Source organism: Tripterygium wilfordii, chromosome 20 (assembly GCF_013401445.1).
Source record: "Tripterygium wilfordii isolate XIE 37 chromosome 20, ASM1340144v1, whole genome shotgun sequence".
NCBI lineage: Eukaryota > Viridiplantae > Streptophyta > Magnoliopsida > Celastrales > Celastraceae > Tripterygium > Tripterygium wilfordii.
In genome coordinates this window covers 991,203-1,009,741 of record NC_052251.1, presented here as the reverse complement: position 1 = coordinate 1,009,741, position 18,539 = coordinate 991,203, and the positions used below count along the sequence as shown (strand labels likewise).

At 37.5% G+C, this 18,539-nt stretch overlaps 3 protein-coding genes across 4 annotated transcripts; 2 read left to right on the top strand and 1 right to left on the bottom strand.

The window, feature by feature from the left end:
• Positions 1-955: 955 nt before the first annotated feature.
• On the top strand, positions 956-4,827 carry LOC119987197 (protein KINESIN LIGHT CHAIN-RELATED 1-like). The gene is made up of 3 exons (XM_038832013.1): positions 956-1,940; positions 2,498-3,406; positions 4,314-4,827. Exons 1-3 carry the CDS (start codon positions 1,279-1,281, stop codon positions 4,546-4,548), a joined length of 1,806 nt encoding a protein of 601 aa, XP_038687941.1. The 5' UTR covers positions 956-1,278; the 3' UTR covers positions 4,549-4,827.
• Positions 4,828-8,966: 4,139 nt separating this feature from the next.
• On the top strand, positions 8,967-11,685 carry LOC119986431 (bidirectional sugar transporter SWEET4-like). Its single transcript, XM_038830989.1, has 5 exons — positions 8,967-9,009; positions 9,279-9,315; positions 9,870-10,251; positions 10,918-11,037; positions 11,335-11,685. Exons 1-5 carry the CDS (start codon positions 8,967-8,969, stop codon positions 11,521-11,523), a joined length of 771 nt encoding a protein of 256 aa, XP_038686917.1. The 3' UTR covers positions 11,524-11,685.
• A 361-nt stretch (positions 11,686-12,046) lies between these two features.
• LOC119987079 (protein NLP6) lies at positions 12,047-16,821 on the bottom strand. Of its 2 annotated transcripts, XR_005465361.1 has the most exons (6): positions 16,329-16,821; positions 15,004-15,566; positions 14,763-14,810; positions 13,684-14,626; positions 12,338-13,551; positions 12,047-12,248 (listed from the first exon to the last, which is right to left on the bottom strand). XR_005465361.1 is itself a non-coding variant. In XM_038831817.1 (5 exons), the coding sequence occupies exons 1-5, from the start codon at positions 16,651-16,653 to the stop codon at positions 12,392-12,394; spliced, it is 3,039 nt and encodes a 1,012-aa protein (XP_038687745.1). In that variant the 5' UTR covers positions 16,654-16,821; the 3' UTR covers positions 12,047-12,391. The 2 variants fall into 2 exon arrangements, 1 of the variants encoding a protein (XP_038687745.1); XM_038831817.1 differs by having other exon boundaries at positions 12,047-13,551.
• Between the last annotated feature and the right edge of the window lie 1,718 nt (positions 16,822-18,539).

Below are 18,539 nucleotides of genomic sequence, written 5' to 3'. Positions count from 1 at the left end.
TGACATTAAAATAACCATTGATTAAAAACGGACATGTAGAGGTCACTTAACATCCTACACCCCACACCCCACATTTTGAGAGTACCAAACATTTTCCTTGAAAGCATTGTTTTCACAATTGAATCGGTGATAGATGTGGTTAAGGTGTCGGTCACCGGTTCAACTGGTCATAATATATGACTTAGGACTTTTAAAAAAAACTACATCAATAAAATTGGGCCCAAAAATATTAATTACATTAAAAACAAGCACTTAATAATATAGACTATATTGAAAGACACACACCACCGATGTGGGATTTCACCACATCAATTACCTTTTTGCCTGGATGTAATACTCTGGGTGGTATGTGTGAAGTGTTGGTTATATATTGTTTATCAAAAAAAATAATATAGACTATAGAGATGTTTGGAAAAAGGATGGTGCAATGATGGTTGAATAAAACTACTAATTTTTGAATCAGGAGCCATGATTAAATTAAAGAAGAAAAAATCACCAAGTGTCCATTACTCCATTCTTTCATAAAGCAAAGCAAGTCATTAGTTATAATGATAAAAGATAATATATATCACCCTGATAATCGGGGTTCAGTTCGAATCCCAATCCCCGGTTTCAAAAAAAAAATAAATAATAAATAAATAAAGCAAAGCAAATGTTTTTTTTTTCAAGCCCATTTTCATCTTTCAAGCCCAAAACTTAGGTTAGTCAACTAGTCAAGCCCCCAAATTACCGTATTGTCCCCAACGCCATGACCATTACAGGATTTACAGTTTACAATTTACAGTTGTGACTCTGGTTTCTCATGCTGTATTTGGATCTAAACAATGGAATCCCAACCTTTTTTTAATCGAGAACGACGCAGTCTAGTCTAGTAAGTCATTCGTATAACTGACAGCATGCACTTCGTATAACTGGATGGTCGTAGACTTGAGTCATCAGAAGAGTCCGTATCATATTAACCATAAATAAAACAGAGTCGAATCACATGAGGGTAAGGGTTCGGAGGTGAACAAAACTATGGAACCAGATTCTAAGAAAAAAATATCTGAACTAGTTGGTTCAAACTTTCAACGTCGAGCACTTTAATTTCGAAGAGATACCAACTAACCTATCGCCAAATCGATAATCCCAACCTTAATGTCTTCATGTTAGTTGAGATTTGGTTAGCCTGTTTCAATCTCGATAATCAAATCTAATCTCTTCATCTATTGATGTAATAATTTCCCTTTCCTTTCTCTCAAGTCTCTGCAGATCTCTCTCTAGTCTCTACCTTCAGCCATGCCAGGCATTGTCTCCGTCAAGACACCTCCTGATGCTCCTCCACTCCGGATCTCTCTACCCGACCCCCAAACCCGACCCGACCCACCAAGGACCCCCGGCAGCGCCAGCAAGAGACCCGTCCCATCTGCATCTCCTTCCCGATCCAAGCCATCTCCTACTACTCCATCGTCAGGGACCCGTCCGGGGAAGAAGCCACCGCCGGAATCCCCTAACATGGCCCTCATTGCTGAAGCTTCTCTCGATAATCCGGATCTCGGGCCCTTCCTCCTCAAGTTCGCCCGCGACACCATCGCGTCCGGTGAGGGTCCGAGTAAGGCACTCGACTATGCCGTTCGCGCTGCCAAGTCATTCGAGAGGTGCGCACAGGACGGTGAACCGAGTCTCGACCTGGCTATGAGTCTACATGTGGTTGCCGCAATTTACTGCAGTCTAGGCCGGTTTGACGAGGCTGTTCCGGTCCTGGAACGCGCGGTTTCGGTGCCTGACGCCACGAGAGGAGCGGATCACGCCCTTGCTGCGTTTTCTGGACATATGCAGCTGGGAGACACCTACTCCATGCTCGGGCAGGTCGATCGGTCCATCCAGTGTTACGAGGAGGGCTTGAAGATACAGATCCAGGCACTGGGAGAGACTGATCCCAGAGTTGGAGAGACCTGCAGGTGTGCGTTACAACCTCTCTGTGTTTTTTGCATTTGACAATCCATTGTGTTATTCACTGCTTGGTTCATTCTGTTACTGCTTAGATTTGAATTTCACTCCATTCTAAATTTTATATTGAAATTGAGTATCCGGTTTTTCTGGGTTTTCGGCTAAAATTGGAAGAATTCAGATATAGAGCTGCTTAATCCTCTTTTTATACCTTTCCCCCATTACTTGGCTCCTAAATAAGGAAAAAGAAAAGATGGTTTCAAAATTTATCTATTAATTTCAGTGATATGTACCCAAATAATCTGGTTACGCGATGGTTCTATTATATAATGTGGTTGAAAATTAGTGTCTGTGACTATATAGTCTTGAACAGAACTCGTGCATGAAGAATTTGGAACCAGAGAATTTGAGTTAACTGAATTTCTTCTACTGGGTTTTTGGTTGGAAGATAATGTAAAATGAAGTTGTGCCTGCATGGTTTTGGCTTAGATATTTCATCATTTTCTCAAGATTTGGACATGGGTTTGATGAGTACAAAAGTTAAATGAAATTTGCGATCTTGATTTAGGTACTTGGCCGAGGCTCATGTTCAGGCAATGGAGTTTGATAAAGCAGAAGAATTGTGCAAGAAAACCCTTCAAATTCATCGTGCACATAGCGAACCGGCCTCTCTTGAAGAGGCAGCAGACCGCCGGCTCATAGCTCTTGTATGCGAGGCAAAGGGGGATTACGAGGGAGCTCTTGAGCATCTTGTTCTTGCCAGCATGGTTATGATTGCGAATGGGCAAGAGAATGAGGTTGCTGCTATAGATGTCAGCATCGGCAGTATTTATCTTGCTCTATGTCGATTTGATGAGGCCGTCTTTTCTTACCAGAAGGCTCTCACGGTCTTCAAGTCGTCAAAGGGTGACAACCACCCTGTGGTTGGCTCTGTCTTTGTACGCCTTGCTGACCTATACCACAGGACTGGAAAGCTCCGTGAGTCCAAGTCCTATTGCGAGAATGCCCTGAGGTTATACTCTAAGCCCATCCCAGGAACCACGGCAGAAGAAATTGCTGGTGGATTGACAGAAGTTTCGGCTATTTATGAGTCAGTTGATGAGCCTGAGGAGGCACTGAAATTGTTGCAGAAAGCAATGAAATTGTTGGAGGATAAACCGGGACAACATAGCACTATTGCTGGAATAGAAGCACGGATGGGAGTAATGTACTATGTACTTGGGAGGTATGAAGAGGCAAGGAACTCATTTGAGAGTGCTGTTGCAAAACTCAGAGCCACTGGGGAGAGGAAGTCGGCCTTCTTTGGAGTGGTGTTGAACCAGATGGGATTGGCTTGTGTTCAGTTGTTCAAAATTGATGAGGCTGCTGAATTGTTCGAAGAAGCAAGAGCAATACTGGAACAGGAGTGTGGCCCTTGTCACCAAGATACCATTGGAGTATATAGCAACCTTGCAGCCACTTATGATGCTATGGGAAGGTAATGTGTCCCTTCTACTACTTTCCCTGCAGCTTTCACTTATTGCTGATTTTAAGGACTTGTGTGTTTGAGTTCTTCATTTGAGAAGTATTATTGGCGTAGGGCCTGCCTAGTGTATAGCTTCACCTCTTAGTTTATGATGTGTGTAGTGTAATGTGTTATAATAGCGATAATGTCTCTCTTTCCCATGTGTCATGTTATCAAAGCATCTAGATTGCCGAGTTCAGAATATATTCTGGAACTCGAACACAGTTTGTTGCGTGATTATCTTATTTAGTCTTACAGGAATAATATAGAAATATAGAATGAGGAAGTTATCTGCTCAATCGTTCATGTGCATTCTCCCTATTTATATCTTTTTTAATCTCCTAATACTCTGCCTTATTATAGCTTATAGCATTCCATATTCAGAGGCGTCTGTATCTGTAGTTTGGGTAGCACTGACACTGGATTCTTTTTAGTTTATCAATATTCACTGCCATCATAAATCATGGCCATGGCTTGTAAATGAGATATTCTTAGTTTATCCCAAGAGTCTGAGTTGTAATTTCTTTTTATGAATGTTGTAAGTCTACTTGGAGCGAACGTTTGACCTAGGGTAGTGGTACAAATTCTGGAAACAGCCTGGCTGCTATGTTAGAATGAGTCTGCTGCATCTTGGACTTCCCCGGTCCTGCTTCCATTGCTTTGCATGGGAGTTTTTTTGTCTTTTACCTTGACCAGTTTTAAATCTACTAGTAGTACCTTTTTTCAACTGCTTTAAGTTGGAATGGAAATGAGATATTCGTCGTTTAATGCCCCAGTCTCGGAGCGTTGTTTATCTATGTTTAAAGGAAGAGCTTCAGTCTTTTCTTAAGAGTTGAGTGTTTTATCCTGAAACTGAAACCTTTCATTAACATTATTTCAGAGTTGAAGATGCCATTGAGATCCTAGAGTATGTTCTCAAACTGAGAGAAGAAAAGCTTGGCATTGCAAATCCTGATTTTGAAGACGAGAAGAACAGACTTGCCAAGCTTCTGAAAGAAGCGGGGAGGGCGCGAAACAGAAATGCAAAATCACTGGAAAATCTCATAGACCCCAGCTCAAAGAAGACAAAGAAAGAGTCTACAAAGAGGTGGCCGAGTTTGGGTTTCAGAAGCTGAATATCAAACGATCCCATTCCGCCCGCCCGGTGCACATTATGTAACATAGAAGATCTCTGTATAGTGTGTGTGTCAAAGTTGTAACTTGGTGAGTTTTTCTGTTTTTCTTTCTCTGTCCTTTGTGCTTTTGAAATGCCAATTCGTTTCTTTTTGTTAATTGTTTTATTTTGACGTTTGTGTTGTTACCTTGAAATTATTCACTGAAATCTGAGCGGAGAAGAGAAAAAGAATGTTGAATATGAGTGAATAAAATTCATGAGATTGTTTTTGTTTGTTAAATATTAGTTATTTTGTCATTTAACCCTTTAGGTTGGTGCCTTTCACATCAGTTATCTGTATTCTAAGACTACCTTGCGTGTGGGTTGGGTTATCCAATGGCCCAGCACGAACACAATAAATGAGGCCCAATACTAGGGCCATTCTCACACAATGCCTTCACGACTAGAGGTAACAATAGTCAATAAACACACTCAAATGTCCATCTTTGGGGCAACAACAAATGAGTGCTTAAATTGTGGAAACTAATGTTTAAACTCTAGATCTCTCGCTTCAATATCATCTTAAGATTAGTTAAGATTATTAATGTAATATATTTTTGTTACATCTAATTATTCCAAAGTAGTTAAAAAGAAAAGAAGATGCAGTGACCACCATATTAGGGTATCATCATTGCAGGCCTCACCTTCCATGGAGAATATTTTCTTTCTTTATTTTTCTCTCTTTTTTGTTCTAAATTTTCATTTCTGGGGTATTGAATAATTTGAATGCAATTTTAGGTGCAAAACCATCCGTCACATTACTAATATGCTTTTGCTATATTTCCTCTGTATTGTCTTGACCAGTTCTTTTATGACGAGAAATCATATAAACCCCGAATATTAATTGTCTATGAAGCATCGATACGTGTGTAGGGATACACCATTTTTCCTAAAAGTAGGATATGGGTGCGCTGGAAAAACATTTGTGCGACTCCATGCCACGACTTTAGAAAGTATCAAAAGTGCTCATTGACTAAGTGTATTGTACATATGCCTAATAGTAATAACAATACATAACAATAGTGACCTTGATATTATCCGGTCTATTATTGTTAATATTAAATAACAATACATAACAATACTTATATATTCTAGTTATACATTTATATTTCATTTGATCTTGTATATGTTCTTTAATTAGTTTTCATCAATTTTAATATATGTTTATGTTAACCTTACTTTATGAGACCAAACATCGACATGAATGTTTATCGATAATATCATTTAAATAAGTTGTCTTATTGTAAAATAACCCTAAAAAAAATTCCAGGGCACTGCACTCGAACCCTAGCTAAAATTTTCCGATTCATCAAAAATGCATCGGATCTTTAGTGCGTTCGTTGTAGATTGCCCAAGCTCTCATAGGCTTTTAGGGCGTGGCTCAAGACTCTCAAGGGTCTTTGCTGAGATTGGCTAAGACACTCATAAGTCTAGTTGTTAATTTGTTTGGGTTTATCGGGTTCGTCTAAGACTCTCGTGGGTCTAGTATTATCGATGGAGGCTATAATGGGTCTTGTACTATAAATTTGTATGTGGACGATTTTTTGTCCATACATTAATCATCCCATTCTTCCCAAATACATGATAAATCATAAGGTGTTTTGATGTGAGAGTTTGAACTTGATTCATAACATCTATGCATAACTCCATTTTAAAAAAGAATAATTTCATGTGCTATAGGCAACACATGTAAGGTCACCATTAATGATGATGACAAATATGAATCTTTAAAGAAAAAGACTTGGGTGCTTACCATTAATTCATGTCTGTTTTTGTCCTAAGCCTATTATTTGTTGCACCAACAAGACTTTTAATAGGTAGACATGTATTATAGGTATTATATATATATATATTATATCATGTTATATGCTGATGTGATATATAATAGAATCAAATGCCACAATTCAATGGTTAGTAATGAAAGTAGTTAGTTTAAAATTTAAATTTCAAAATTTTCTCAACCCTAGAATTGACATCACACTAGTGGTATTGATCACCATTGAAGTTGATAAATATGAATCATAAGGGGAAAAAAAAGACTTAATGTTTATTATTGCCATTAATTCATGTGGGTTTGTTGTAAGCCTAATAATGATAATTAATGGATTAATTACTAGGGTACCAACCAAATTTTTAATTAGGTCTTGATAACGACTGTCGTAAGAACAATAATTAAAAATTCGTCACAGCATATATAGCATGTCATGTCTTGATAACATTTCCCTTTTTAATATATGGTGGAGTACACATAGATTTTAAGCGGTTACCACATACATTAATTCTATTAGAACAAAAAAAGTAAATAATAATATATATTAAGGTATGATAGGTGGTTGTCAAAATAAGTTAACTTATTGTAAAAAAATAAGTTAGTTTATAAGTTGTAGGATGTTTAGTGATACTTTAAATGCTGATGTTAGTTTATACTTAACGAATTTACTTATGTATTTTTTTGATAAAATGATTAGTAGAAGTTATATTTTTTCAGCATATATGATTGCGTCTACTAAAGCGATCTACTAGCTTTTGTACGCTTCACCAAACAAACTCAAAATATTTTTTTTTTATAAGGGCTATAAACCTTAGCATTTCATGCCATGACAACAAATGTTACATATATCGTCACGAAAATGGTTTAAGAAATTGCAAACCGTACTAGCATAGGAAAATAGGTACCAAGACCCAAGACCAATCAACAACACCGAAATATAACCGGATTAGGCCGGGATGAAACCCGACAAACTCAATTTGTTACGTGACATAAGATAAGTAGGTGTGTTTTTGTAGGAATCTATACAACATTACAATATATATTCAATTTTACAAATATCAAGAAACACATGCTTAGTCATGAATAAACTAGAAACAAAATTGTCAGACCATTTGAAACTGAAGAAACCATTTGAAACTGAATTTCTTTGAACATGGTCAAACAACGTTCATCAAGGGACATTAATTAGCTAGTGAATGTTTTTGTGGCTGTTTTAACTGAAATGGGTGGTGAGGATTTCTCCATATATTCCTACCTAAATCATCGTGTAAATGACTAAATGTTAAAAATACCTATATGTGGCAAAAAAAAATTATATAAAGATTTGTCAAGAAAAATGGAACCTGATACATGCAAGTAATTTTTTTTTATTTTATAAAATCACAATGATTCTCTAATCAACCTTGTTATTTACTTTTTCCAAGTCTATAAATACTAAATCGTTGACGGTTAGTTTTAAATATACGAAACCGTTGATCAAACCGAACTAATACAGTTAGGTTTGGTTGGTAAAACTATTCGACCACATAAAGTCAACAATCGATCTAGACCAACCCGACCGGTATGATTTGTGATTTCAATCCGAGTTATGGGTTCATTTTCCCAACCATACTAAATAGAGGGTTTTTATTTCTCGACAATTATAATCCCAAAATGGATGTTAATATGGTCCTAAATTTTGTAGATGAGACATTTTTAAAAATTTCTTGTAAACGGTTGGTTATTTGACAAGAATTTAACTTAACCATTCGATCGTTTATTGACTATTATTTCAATTATTTTGATATTCGGTCGTTTTTTACAAAAATTTAACCGACCATTATTTCGGTTATTTAGTCAATTAATCGTTTGATCCTCAGTAAATATGTTTTGAAAATAACCGATTGTTCCATTCGATTTTGCCAATTATTCTTTACAGCCCAACTCCCCCATCAATGGAAGGGAGAGTTAAGTATTGGCCAATAAACTGCTCTCTCTATCCATGCCTGATGACACAAGAAAGGATAAAACCCTTATCGGTTTGGATAAGCTGGTAGTCAAAAGTCAAAAACCCATTGGGAATGTCAGCATTGGAATTCCAACATTACCCCCCCTTACATGGAGAAGGCAGAAATGGGCAAAATCCAGCCAATACAAGCAGTTGAAATTACAACATTAGCCTTGGTGAAGTGTTAATGGGGTTTGTCCCATTTGAAAATTTTGGATAAGGATTAGAGAGCCCCAAAAAGTCAACTAGCAATACCAGATGAGTTAATGGCTAATAAACCTTCCCATGGCAGATTGGCAGGTATTTTTGGCTTTGCTTCTGTAGAGACCTTAACTACTGTGCCTCTCTCTCTGTCTCTCTCTCTCTCTCTATACATACATACATACATACATACATAATATATATCTCTCTCTCTTAATTCTTTCTTTCAATTAAGGACTCTATTCCAAATTCCAGATGTCTATAGGTTTGGTGACCCAATAGACATGTCAATCATGTGACCAACCGTCTGAACCCTCCTCTTCCTATATAAATACACACTTAATGAGAGTTAAGATTACCAAAATCTTTCATTTTTTAATTTCTCCTCCTCCTCTTCTTCTTCTCTCCAAAATTTGCAGCCATGGTTAGTCAAGATACTGCAAGAAATGTTGTTGGTATCATAGGTGGGTCAAAACATTCAAAAAACAAGGATTCATTTCTATATATATGTAAATTAACCAATCAAACAGTGCTTTCTTTTGTTTGGTTTGTAGAGAAATTTATCACAAAGATATATATATATATATATAATGTGTTATTGGTTCTCTTTTTCTATATATATATATGCTTTAATTGAATCAATTGATTCCCAGATCTTGCTTTCATGTTTGTATGAGATTTTTTTTTGAGTTTATTTGATGTGGGTTTTGGTTTATTTTGTTGGGTTTTGCAGGAAATGTAATCTCCATCGGCCTGTTTTTGTCACCAATGTAAGCTTCACTGATTCATATAAACATATATATACACACAACCTATATAAACCAAAGATATGTTGTATATCTATCATCATATCTCTCAAAACGTTCTTTTTATTTAGTCTATCTAAAGTTTAAACACGGTTTCCATGAGGTTAGTGATTGCGGGTTCCGAATGTTATAAAAAAATAAGTATATTTTAAAAGATAAAATCATCCGGGACATAGGCCCAGAACGTGAACAATACCTCCAATAGATTAGGTTAAATCTCTCACTTTTTTTCTACTTCTCACCAACTTCTTCTTATCTCTCAGAATTCCTTCAAATTATAACAGTCGTTTTGAAAATTTTTAATTTTTGCCTTAACCTATTAATCATTAAATAAAATTATTTTTCCAATCCAAATTTTTCTATAATTTTGACTATAATACTAATTACTGTAACTGACAAAAGACACCCAAAATTAATTAACAAAGGAACAAAATTAATTAAACTTGCAACACATTTCTTTCTTATTTTTCAGAAAAAAAATCAATAAATCAAAATTTAATGCCAATTTTATTATCCAGGGCAACATTTTACAGAATATGGAAAATGGGTTCAGTGGAGCAATACTCACCAGCACCATACCTAGCCTCCCTAGTGAATTGCATGGTGTGGGTGCTATATGGTCTGCCAGTGGTGCACCCACATAGCACTCTGGTCATGACCACCAATGGTGCAGGCACAGCCATTGAGGTTTTCTACATAGTCCTCTTCTTGGTCTACTCTCATAAGCACAGGCAGAGGCTCAGGGTGTTGGGTGTTGTTGCTGTGGAGGTAATATTTGTTGGTGTCTTGGCATTTTTGGTTCTGCATTTTGCTGAGACAACAGACAAACGCACCAAAGTTGTTGGGATTGGAGGAGTTTGTTTCAACATACTTATGTATGCTTCACCATTGACTGTCATGGTTAGTCTCTCTATAATTCTCGCTCTAGCTATTCCATGCAAATTGTTTATATATATATATATATATATATGATTATGTTAAGACACATAATATCATATCGGTAAGACACAGATCTTCCAATAGGTATATATGACAACTGAGCTTAGTGACTTGGGCCTCGACTCAGGAGGAACAAACTGTGAGGGTATTCCAATGTATTTACGGGAACCGAAACCCCAATACAGATAATATGGTTGGTTGTTTAGGGTGTGAATTTCTGACAGATTATATTAGAGATATATTTTGTTTTCCATATCTTGATCTTTATTTTTCAAGGAAAAATGATATTTCGATTTATTCTTTATTTTTGGTCTCATATCAGATAACATATAATAATAAACCGACATACATTGGGAAGGTGTAAATTCCTCAATTGTGGCTTTTATAGATTTTCTTCTAATTTGGGTATGTTATTTAGGAGTTAATCTATCAGGAGGGTGGCACATTTAGACGCTCACTTTTTGTGTGTAGTAGTGGGATCCGAAACAATGGACCCTTCACTTCTTCAGAGTTAAAATAAATGCAGATTCCGTAACTTATAAGTTATAAACGTCCGCACATGAGAATTATCCTATATATATATGATTAGGTTTTTATGTTTGTTTATTGTTTTTGTGATAATTGCAGAAATTGGTGATAACGACAAAGAGTGTGGAATACATGCCATTTTTCCTCTCTCTTGCAAGTATGCTTAATGGTGTTTGCTGGACTGCTTATGGGTTAATCCGCTTTGACCTCTTCCTAGTTGTAATTCTCTCTCATTTCTCTCTATATATGTATATATGCATTAGAATGAGGGCTCTGTAATTCCCTAGAGTCTAAAATTCGCATCTAACGGTTTGAGATGTGTGTCACATCACTCTGTCAGATTTTATCTACACCGTTAGATGCGAATTTGAGAGTCCGTCGAATTGCAGAATTCCTCCACCCACATTAGACAGATATAACACTGTGACAAAAGAGCTATTTCTAAGCCAATGGCATGTTGATAATAGCTCTCCTATGAACTGGGCCGTAACTTACTTTTCTATTATTTGGTTTCAGTTACCCAATGGGCTTGGATTATTATTATCTCTGGCCCAACTGCTTCTATATGCTATTTACTACAAGAACACACAGAAGATATTGGCAGAGAGGAGAGCCAGGGCCCAGGTGGGCCTGTCTGAGGTGGTTACAACAAGAGACTCCAAGACTGCAGCCAATGGGCTTAACCATAACGGTGTCCATCACTGAAAATTGGGCCTCGCCTGGAATGGGCTTCAGTTGACGATGTGAGCAAACCCTTAATCTTTCTGAATCGAGGCCCGGCCCGACTTTCTTTTGAGATTTTGCATGGGAATTTAATTACTAAGGTTCCCGTTTCATATAATTAAGCACCCTTTGCAATACAACAAGCTCTATGCTCTTTTGGGGCTAGAAGAACTTAAATATTTTTGGTTTCCAATATGCTTTTTTTTAATAATCGAGAAAAACTCAGCAGAAGTGTCCTTTGGATAGCCCACTAAGCTAAAATTTGGGCCAAACAAGACACACGCAAATCCACCCAGTATGTTATTTGGACCGAGATCCGATGCAAATCATTTGAGAATAATGACGCCAATTTAGTATTGAACTCTTGACTTCGAACGAGAATCTTTACGCACTAAATCTGAATAGATAACCAGCTAAACTATCATTCAATACATGAACAACGGTAAGATTAAGATTACTGAAAATCTCAAGTATTTGAGATTGGAAATCCTTCATAAACACAAAATCCATAACTAATTCTCATCATTGCCACACAAAATAGTAAAGAAGCCTCTGGTTTCTAGCCAGAAAAGTATGAATATACATTTTTGCATGAAACACTTGAAGGATGAACACTTAGTACCAAAGGTCCCAACGAAAAGAGCAAGGGCTGACCCTCCTCCACTAGGAGACATGTACCTCATCACAACACTCCACTTCATTCTATTCTGTGTCACTCGGAAGAAGTATAAGATTAAGAAAATATTCTTACAACTTGAGCAACTTTAAAAAAAATGTCTTCAAAAACTAAACTAACCTTAATCTTTCTCCAAATGCCTAGGACTATGAGAATGGTTTTTTTATAGTTTACTCATAAATATCCGGAGCTCTCACAAGAGCTCCCGAGATTGGCCATTGCGTCGTGTACCAACAGTCTGATAATATTGCTGTCTGATGATTGCGAAATATCGATACACTCCTGCAGGTCAGCGTCGCAGGCTATTAGAACCCACTCATGATCGTCATCCAGGTACTTAATATCGAAACTTCCCACCTCCAACTTGAGCCTTTTAGCTACTTCCTCTCTCAACTCCAAAATTCCAGAGTTGAAAGATATCCGGAATCTTATTATATCTTCTTTGTATGTTGCCTTTATCGTCACACTCTTCGTTTCTTGCCTAGCTGTAAAATATGGTATTGTTTGAGGAAGATCTGCCAACGGTTGCTTGGGACATGGATCTGGACATGGAGGGTTTGTCCAACTAGATTCTGGAATTCGCTCGTCCGCAATAGCATCTGCTGCTGCTGGACAGAGGTTTCTTAAATCTTTTGAACTTCCAGCATCCTCAATCAGCATTCCTCCAAATGGTTCTAGAGGTTCTGCTGTCATGTGAGTATCAGGTATTGAGAATGAAGCCATAAGATTCAGTTCCCCCGTCTTCTGAAACACAAGTTCCGGAGAGCCCCCTAATAAAATGCATTGATCATGGAGAGGTGATACAAATGAATCCTTCGGAGGTGCACTCTCAGTTGCAGGGCTCCCTTGGTATGAACCATGAGAAGCAGGGCTACCAGCACTCTCTTCCCTAGAACCACTCCCTGTCCTCGACCTGTTTGAGCCTTGACCTAACTCTGGTGAAAATCCATTCGGCAAAGGAGCATGTTCCTCCTCACTCAATATCCTTCCTCCTGTAAATTGGTCTTCATGACCAGTCTGTCCATCACTTCCCAAAGTTTTACAGGTGGGTGATTCATTCTTCTCACCCTGCAGTTCAGAAGGCTTTAAGCCCGGTGAGCTCTGTTGATTGGAAATATTCAAATTGGATGGCCAAGAAAGTGAACCAACAGTAACTGGAAGGGGACTGGCATTGGTGGTAATAGCAGTTAGACCGAATGTTCCTTCAGCACCTTGGACAGATTCCATGACACGCTTAAGCTTAGTAAGGGAACGGTTCACCTTGTTGATTTTCCTAGAAGGCCACCGAGAGATCCCATGCTGCCTGCAGATCCGCTTCATCGTTGTAGGGCACACTGTAAAGCAAGACTCTTTGTAAGAAAACCATTTAAATATCTACAGCCAGAATGTTATCCACTTTTCTAAATAAACAAACTAGTATCTTTTAAACAATCAAGTAAAATTAGAAGCGAAATTTTTGATCATACCACCAAGGCTCTTTGCGGCATCTTTAAGACTTCCACTGAAGTACTGTTGGAGCACCTCCAGACTAATTGATTTTTCAGCTTTCCCACGTTTTCTCTCTGATGGCTTTTTCACTTTTTTGTTCTCTAGTAGGGACATGGGAGTGTTGCTTCCATCTGCATGGAGAGTGCCACCTCCACCATGACCAATGTCAACATTCAATGTCAATTGCTGTTTTATTGAATCTACCTGGGTCATCTCCCCTCCTTTCAGTAAAGCATTAGGGTCAGGGAGAGATTGTTTAGACTGTGGTATTGTAATAGATTCAAGTTCAAAATCAGGTTTCCCATTTGAAGAAACTTTAATGAATTCAACTAAACCTGCTTCCTCCTTAAGGTCAACGCCAGAAGCAACCTTAAGAGTCTCAAAATGCTGCCTCATTGTTGCTAATAACGAGCCCAACAAAGTCTTCTGCTCATGAATGTCTTTGACGTTAGGAGGCAAAAAGAATTCTAGAATATACTCATCATCTCCAGTATAACTACTCTGTAAGCAGATAGCGAAACAGCCAGCTAAGCCAAACATGCGTGCATAGTGTACTAAAGGGTACTCAGTTTTGCAGTATTGGGTAATGTCAGCACAGAAGCACGAGTTGTGCGAAAAAAATGCCCTTCCTGCAACACCCTGACCACTTTGTAAGTGGTGCTCCACACAGGCCTCCCGGAAACGCCACATGTGAGCATCTATGACATAGACAGCTGCATCTGTCGTGGACATGCACACTTGTCCCATGCAGCTACCATCAAAACTAGAACAGCTCTTCTTCAGACCGCCACCATATGCAATAACACTGCGATGCCTGCATGGAACCCAGGTCTGAGCTAAAGGTACTTTGTGCGTTTCACAGACTGAGGTCAAAATCCCTAAGATTTCAGCCAGGGCATTTTGGCGACCTTCATTGCAAATCTGATATAAAAGCATTGGCGAGTATATTTCTATGAGAATGTGGAAAGAAGAAAAAGAAAGAAGATCCCAGATTTATGTTCTTGCTTTTCAAAAAACATCTGGCTTTGACACACTACACTTTATAGCTGCAGCTCACCTGTGTGTTTGTGTTGTCCAATATCTCTGAACTTTTCAAATTTACTGCCTGCAGATGAACTGAAATTATGTGACTAAGGAATCTCTAAAGGGGTGGGGGAATATATGTAAATGACACAGAACATGTTTTCCTAATATTCTGGAGAAAATCTTCAAGAAGACTAAATCCATTATTTTAACTCAGCATATAAAATCAAAACCTGAGATTTAAGAAACAATGAAAGGAGAAAGTAAAGGCCAACCTCAAGTGCTTTGCAGACTTTATCGACCTCAGGTGCATAGTTTATCTTCGGTATAGTCATTATGAGCTCAAGCACACAAACACAAGATTGGCCTGATGGTTCAAAGACTGGTAAAGCCAAGGTCCCTTGAACATTGTAATGCATAGCATGATCAAGCCGTGGATACTCGCTGCTGGAGTAATACTGCACATTTGGAGTCCATTCCGGCATTTTTTGCCGGAAAACACGTCCAGGAAGCCCTAGCTCTCCATCAGTCTCTCCATCCATAGAAAAAATATACATCAGAGAAGCCGTTCTATATTGATAAAGTCCATTACAATGTGGGTCAAGAAGAAAGGGTTGCCCTGAAGTTGTGAGTACATACCGACCCCCATTCTTCACGGGAGCCCAAACTTGAGCTAGAACATGCTGCTCAGTTGATTCTTTGAAGAACCTTAATGCCTTTGTCATCCTCTCCTTAATCAAATAATATGCATCTGGATTCTCTATGGGCACCAATCCGAGAAGTGGAGACGGAAACCTCCTGCTAACATCCCTCTCTGTCGAATTTTCATTAATATCACCTGAACGTAAAAAGATCATCAAACCCAACAAAATTGCCACCCAAATATTTTAAAAGACAAATCCACAAAGAAGGTGCATCCCTCTCTGTCGAGTTTTCATTAACATTACCTGAATGTGTTACGGAAAATGATCATCAAACCCAACAAAATGGTCACCCAAATAATTGAAAATACCAATGCCACAAAGAAGGTACACGTTGAAATAAGTATAACACAGAATGGTTTATAACTGAACAAAACGGAGTAGACACATAAATTTATTAATTTGAATTTCAATGAAAATCATTGCCAAATTAAATCAAATAAACTAGAGTAACATATTAATGGAATGAAAAGCTGCTGCCAAGCAGCAACACTATGTGAAGAACAGCACAGTAGTAATATTCATTTCATTTCCAAAATGCCAAAGGAAAGAGTAAAAAAGAGAACAAAAATCTGCAGAGTCTGGATTTAATACTTCTTAATCGAAGCATACATGAAGCAAGGCCAGACAAATAGATGCAAGAATAATATCCTTGTTTTCTTTCTTTCTTCCTTGTTCCCCTCATCACAATAGTAGTTAACAATTTCAATGATTCTTGTCAAGTTTGTTGTTCACTTTTTCGGCCTTACGCTCCAAATTCTTGAATGATCCAATTCTCAAAACAATCTCAAATCCAAATTAGACAAAGACGAACAAAAATAGCAACCACGAGAACATGAACACTGAAATTATCAAATTGAAACAACAAGGATATTCAAATTAACAGATATAATCCAAACCTGAAAGAAAGAGAGGGTAATCGGAGATTCGAAGGCCGGTGGCAGAAGCGGTAGTGGAGCTGGCATGAGTTCCTGCTGTGGCGGAAGCGTTGTCGTCGACAGCATCGGAGAAGGCCCAGAGCGGAGAATAAGGTTGCTCGGAGGAGGAGACCGGAAATGGAGACAGAAGATTGGAAGCAAAGGAGATCTGATCTAACGGCCAAGAGTTGTACATGTCAACATCAATGTCCATGATCGCCTCGGCCGCAGTGGCAGTAGTTGCTGTCATAGCAGCAGGAGCAAGGTCCTTCGGTGTTGACTTCTTCTGTTCGTCCGGTTCGGGCATTTTCCTGCGTTTGTTTCGCGGGAAAACTACAGCGAGGATTTTGCCGGAAAGTTTGGGTCCCTGCGTGAGCTGTATGGATAATATCGAGGCAGAGAGTTGCAGATATGGGTAATGGACGGTCACTCGGAAAATTATCTGCACTTCGTGATTCCATTTCGAATGGATTCCGATTGGATTGTTTACAAGAATGGCCTATTAAAATATTAGGAAAATATTATATTATAATATACTGAATATATATATATATATAAAGGTTTGGTGTAGATGTTATAATTTAATAATTTGGGTGATAGTATAATTGGTGAATATCTATTGGATCAAATCGGAAGGTCCTAAGTTTAATTCTTACTAAGAGTGATACATTTATGACAACGTACCATGTCGTTGAGTAGGACACTTTTGTACTCACGATCGGATAGCTCGAATTTAAGATCATATCAATTGTCAAAAGACAAACTCATCCGTCTCATTTTCAATCAACAAAAAAAAGTTGATGTTAGAATTTACTAATCAAGCCGTAATAAAATTTGCCGTGTTATTTTTTTTTTGAAAATGATATAAGCCCCAATATTCATTCCATGATAGCAAAATTACATCTATCGCCTCGATAGCAACCAAGAAAAGTAGGCACCAAGATTCAATAACAATAAAAAACAAACAAACACGGAACAACACTAGGATGACTAACACTGTCCCGGGATGAACTCGCACATACTAAACAAACAAACTTAAAACATAGACAACGTACATGGACTGAATCTAGGTTGTTGACTTTCCCTTTATAAAAAAGGTCAATCTCTACTAGATTTAAGAATCTCATCAATGTGCATCAGATATGTGTCGATGAGAAATATAGATTTATGTCAGGGGAGGAGGAAAGGTCGGAGGCTCGTCACTGTCCTCCTCCCAATTGCCTTGAAAAGAATAGCTTCTGAAGTTGAGAGAGTTTTGAGAGAGAGAAAAACGTAGTTTTGAGGTTAGATCGTTGTATCCTTGCGTTGTTAATTAATATCACAGCCTAAACTCTTTTTTGATATAAGAATCATTAGTTTTTTTTGAAATACCATTGAGAAATATGTTTTCATTAGAATCGAACTTTAAGTACACATATGTCTAATCCAACCGATCATCAACCGAGCCACCTCTCATTTGGTATAAGAATCATTAGTTGTTTCTATTATTTTTAGCACAAAGTGACATAAAGCAAGGGAAGCAATCCCAATTTGTGGAAATCGTAGACCTACTTGATTTGTCTTTACTGCTTAATCCAAATAATTATAAGTGTCGCCAATCAATCATTTATTATTTTATGAATTCTAAGTGAAATGACAGTTTCACCCTCACTTTTAATTTACTTTAAAAATTGAAAATATCGGATTTCTGTTAGCCTATAAAAAGTGGTCAAAGTAGTGATGGCCAAAAATTGGGAAAAATATTTTTGTTGTCATATGTGTTGGATTTTAACCCAATTTTCAGGTGAAAATTTTATGTGTGCATTGGTTCGACGGTGTGATTTTAGGTTTATATCAAATAATTAAATGATAAACTTATATATTACCATTCTTAGTTAAAAAAAAACATTTGACAATTAGCTCTGATCAATCCAACTCACAGTTTCAAGATCTCACAATTGTGTCTTTTTGTCTCTTTCTTGATACCTGTATACAAACGGATGCATATATATATACATATACGTACACATATATATGCGAATATTATTATATTCCAAGAATTGTTTGATATGTTTGCAATCTTGTTGGGATTTTGTTACTAACAAAAAAGTTGTCAAATTGAGAACTGGAATTATACTCCACCACACACAACAACAAGACAAATGAAGCAATAGCAGAACATATTCAATTTGAATTCTTGATCTTCTACATGAT

Coding starts and splice junctions, on each gene's coding strand:
- LOC119987197 (XM_038832013.1), top strand. CDS start 1,279: ATGCCAGGCATTGTCTCCGTCAAGACACCTCCTGATGCTCCTCCACTC. Junction 1,941..2,497: donor AGAGTTGGAGAGACCTGCAG/GTGTGCGTTACA, acceptor ATCTTGATTTAG/GTACTTGGCCGAGGCTCATG. Junction 3,407..4,313: donor ACTTATGATGCTATGGGAAG/GTAATGTGTCCC, acceptor ACATTATTTCAG/AGTTGAAGATGCCATTGAGA.
- LOC119986431 (XM_038830989.1), top strand. CDS start 8,967: ATGGTTAGTCAAGATACTGCAAGAAATGTTGTTGGTATCATAG. Junction 9,010..9,278: donor AAATGTTGTTGGTATCATAG/GTGGGTCAAAAC, acceptor TGGGTTTTGCAG/GAAATGTAATCTCCATCGGC. Junction 9,316..9,869: donor GGCCTGTTTTTGTCACCAAT/GTAAGCTTCACT, acceptor TTTATTATCCAG/GGCAACATTTTACAGAATAT.
- LOC119987079 (XM_038831817.1), bottom strand. CDS start 16,653: ATGCCCGAACCGGACGAACAGAAGAAGTCAACACCGAAGGACCTTGCT. Junction 15,567..16,328: donor TTACCCTCTCTTTCTTTCAG/GTTTGGATTATA, acceptor TTTTACGTTCAG/GTGATATTAATGAAAATTCG. Junction 13,552..13,683: donor TGCCGCAAAGAGCCTTGGTG/GTATGATCAAAA, acceptor CTTGCTTTACAG/TGTGCCCTACAACGATGAAG.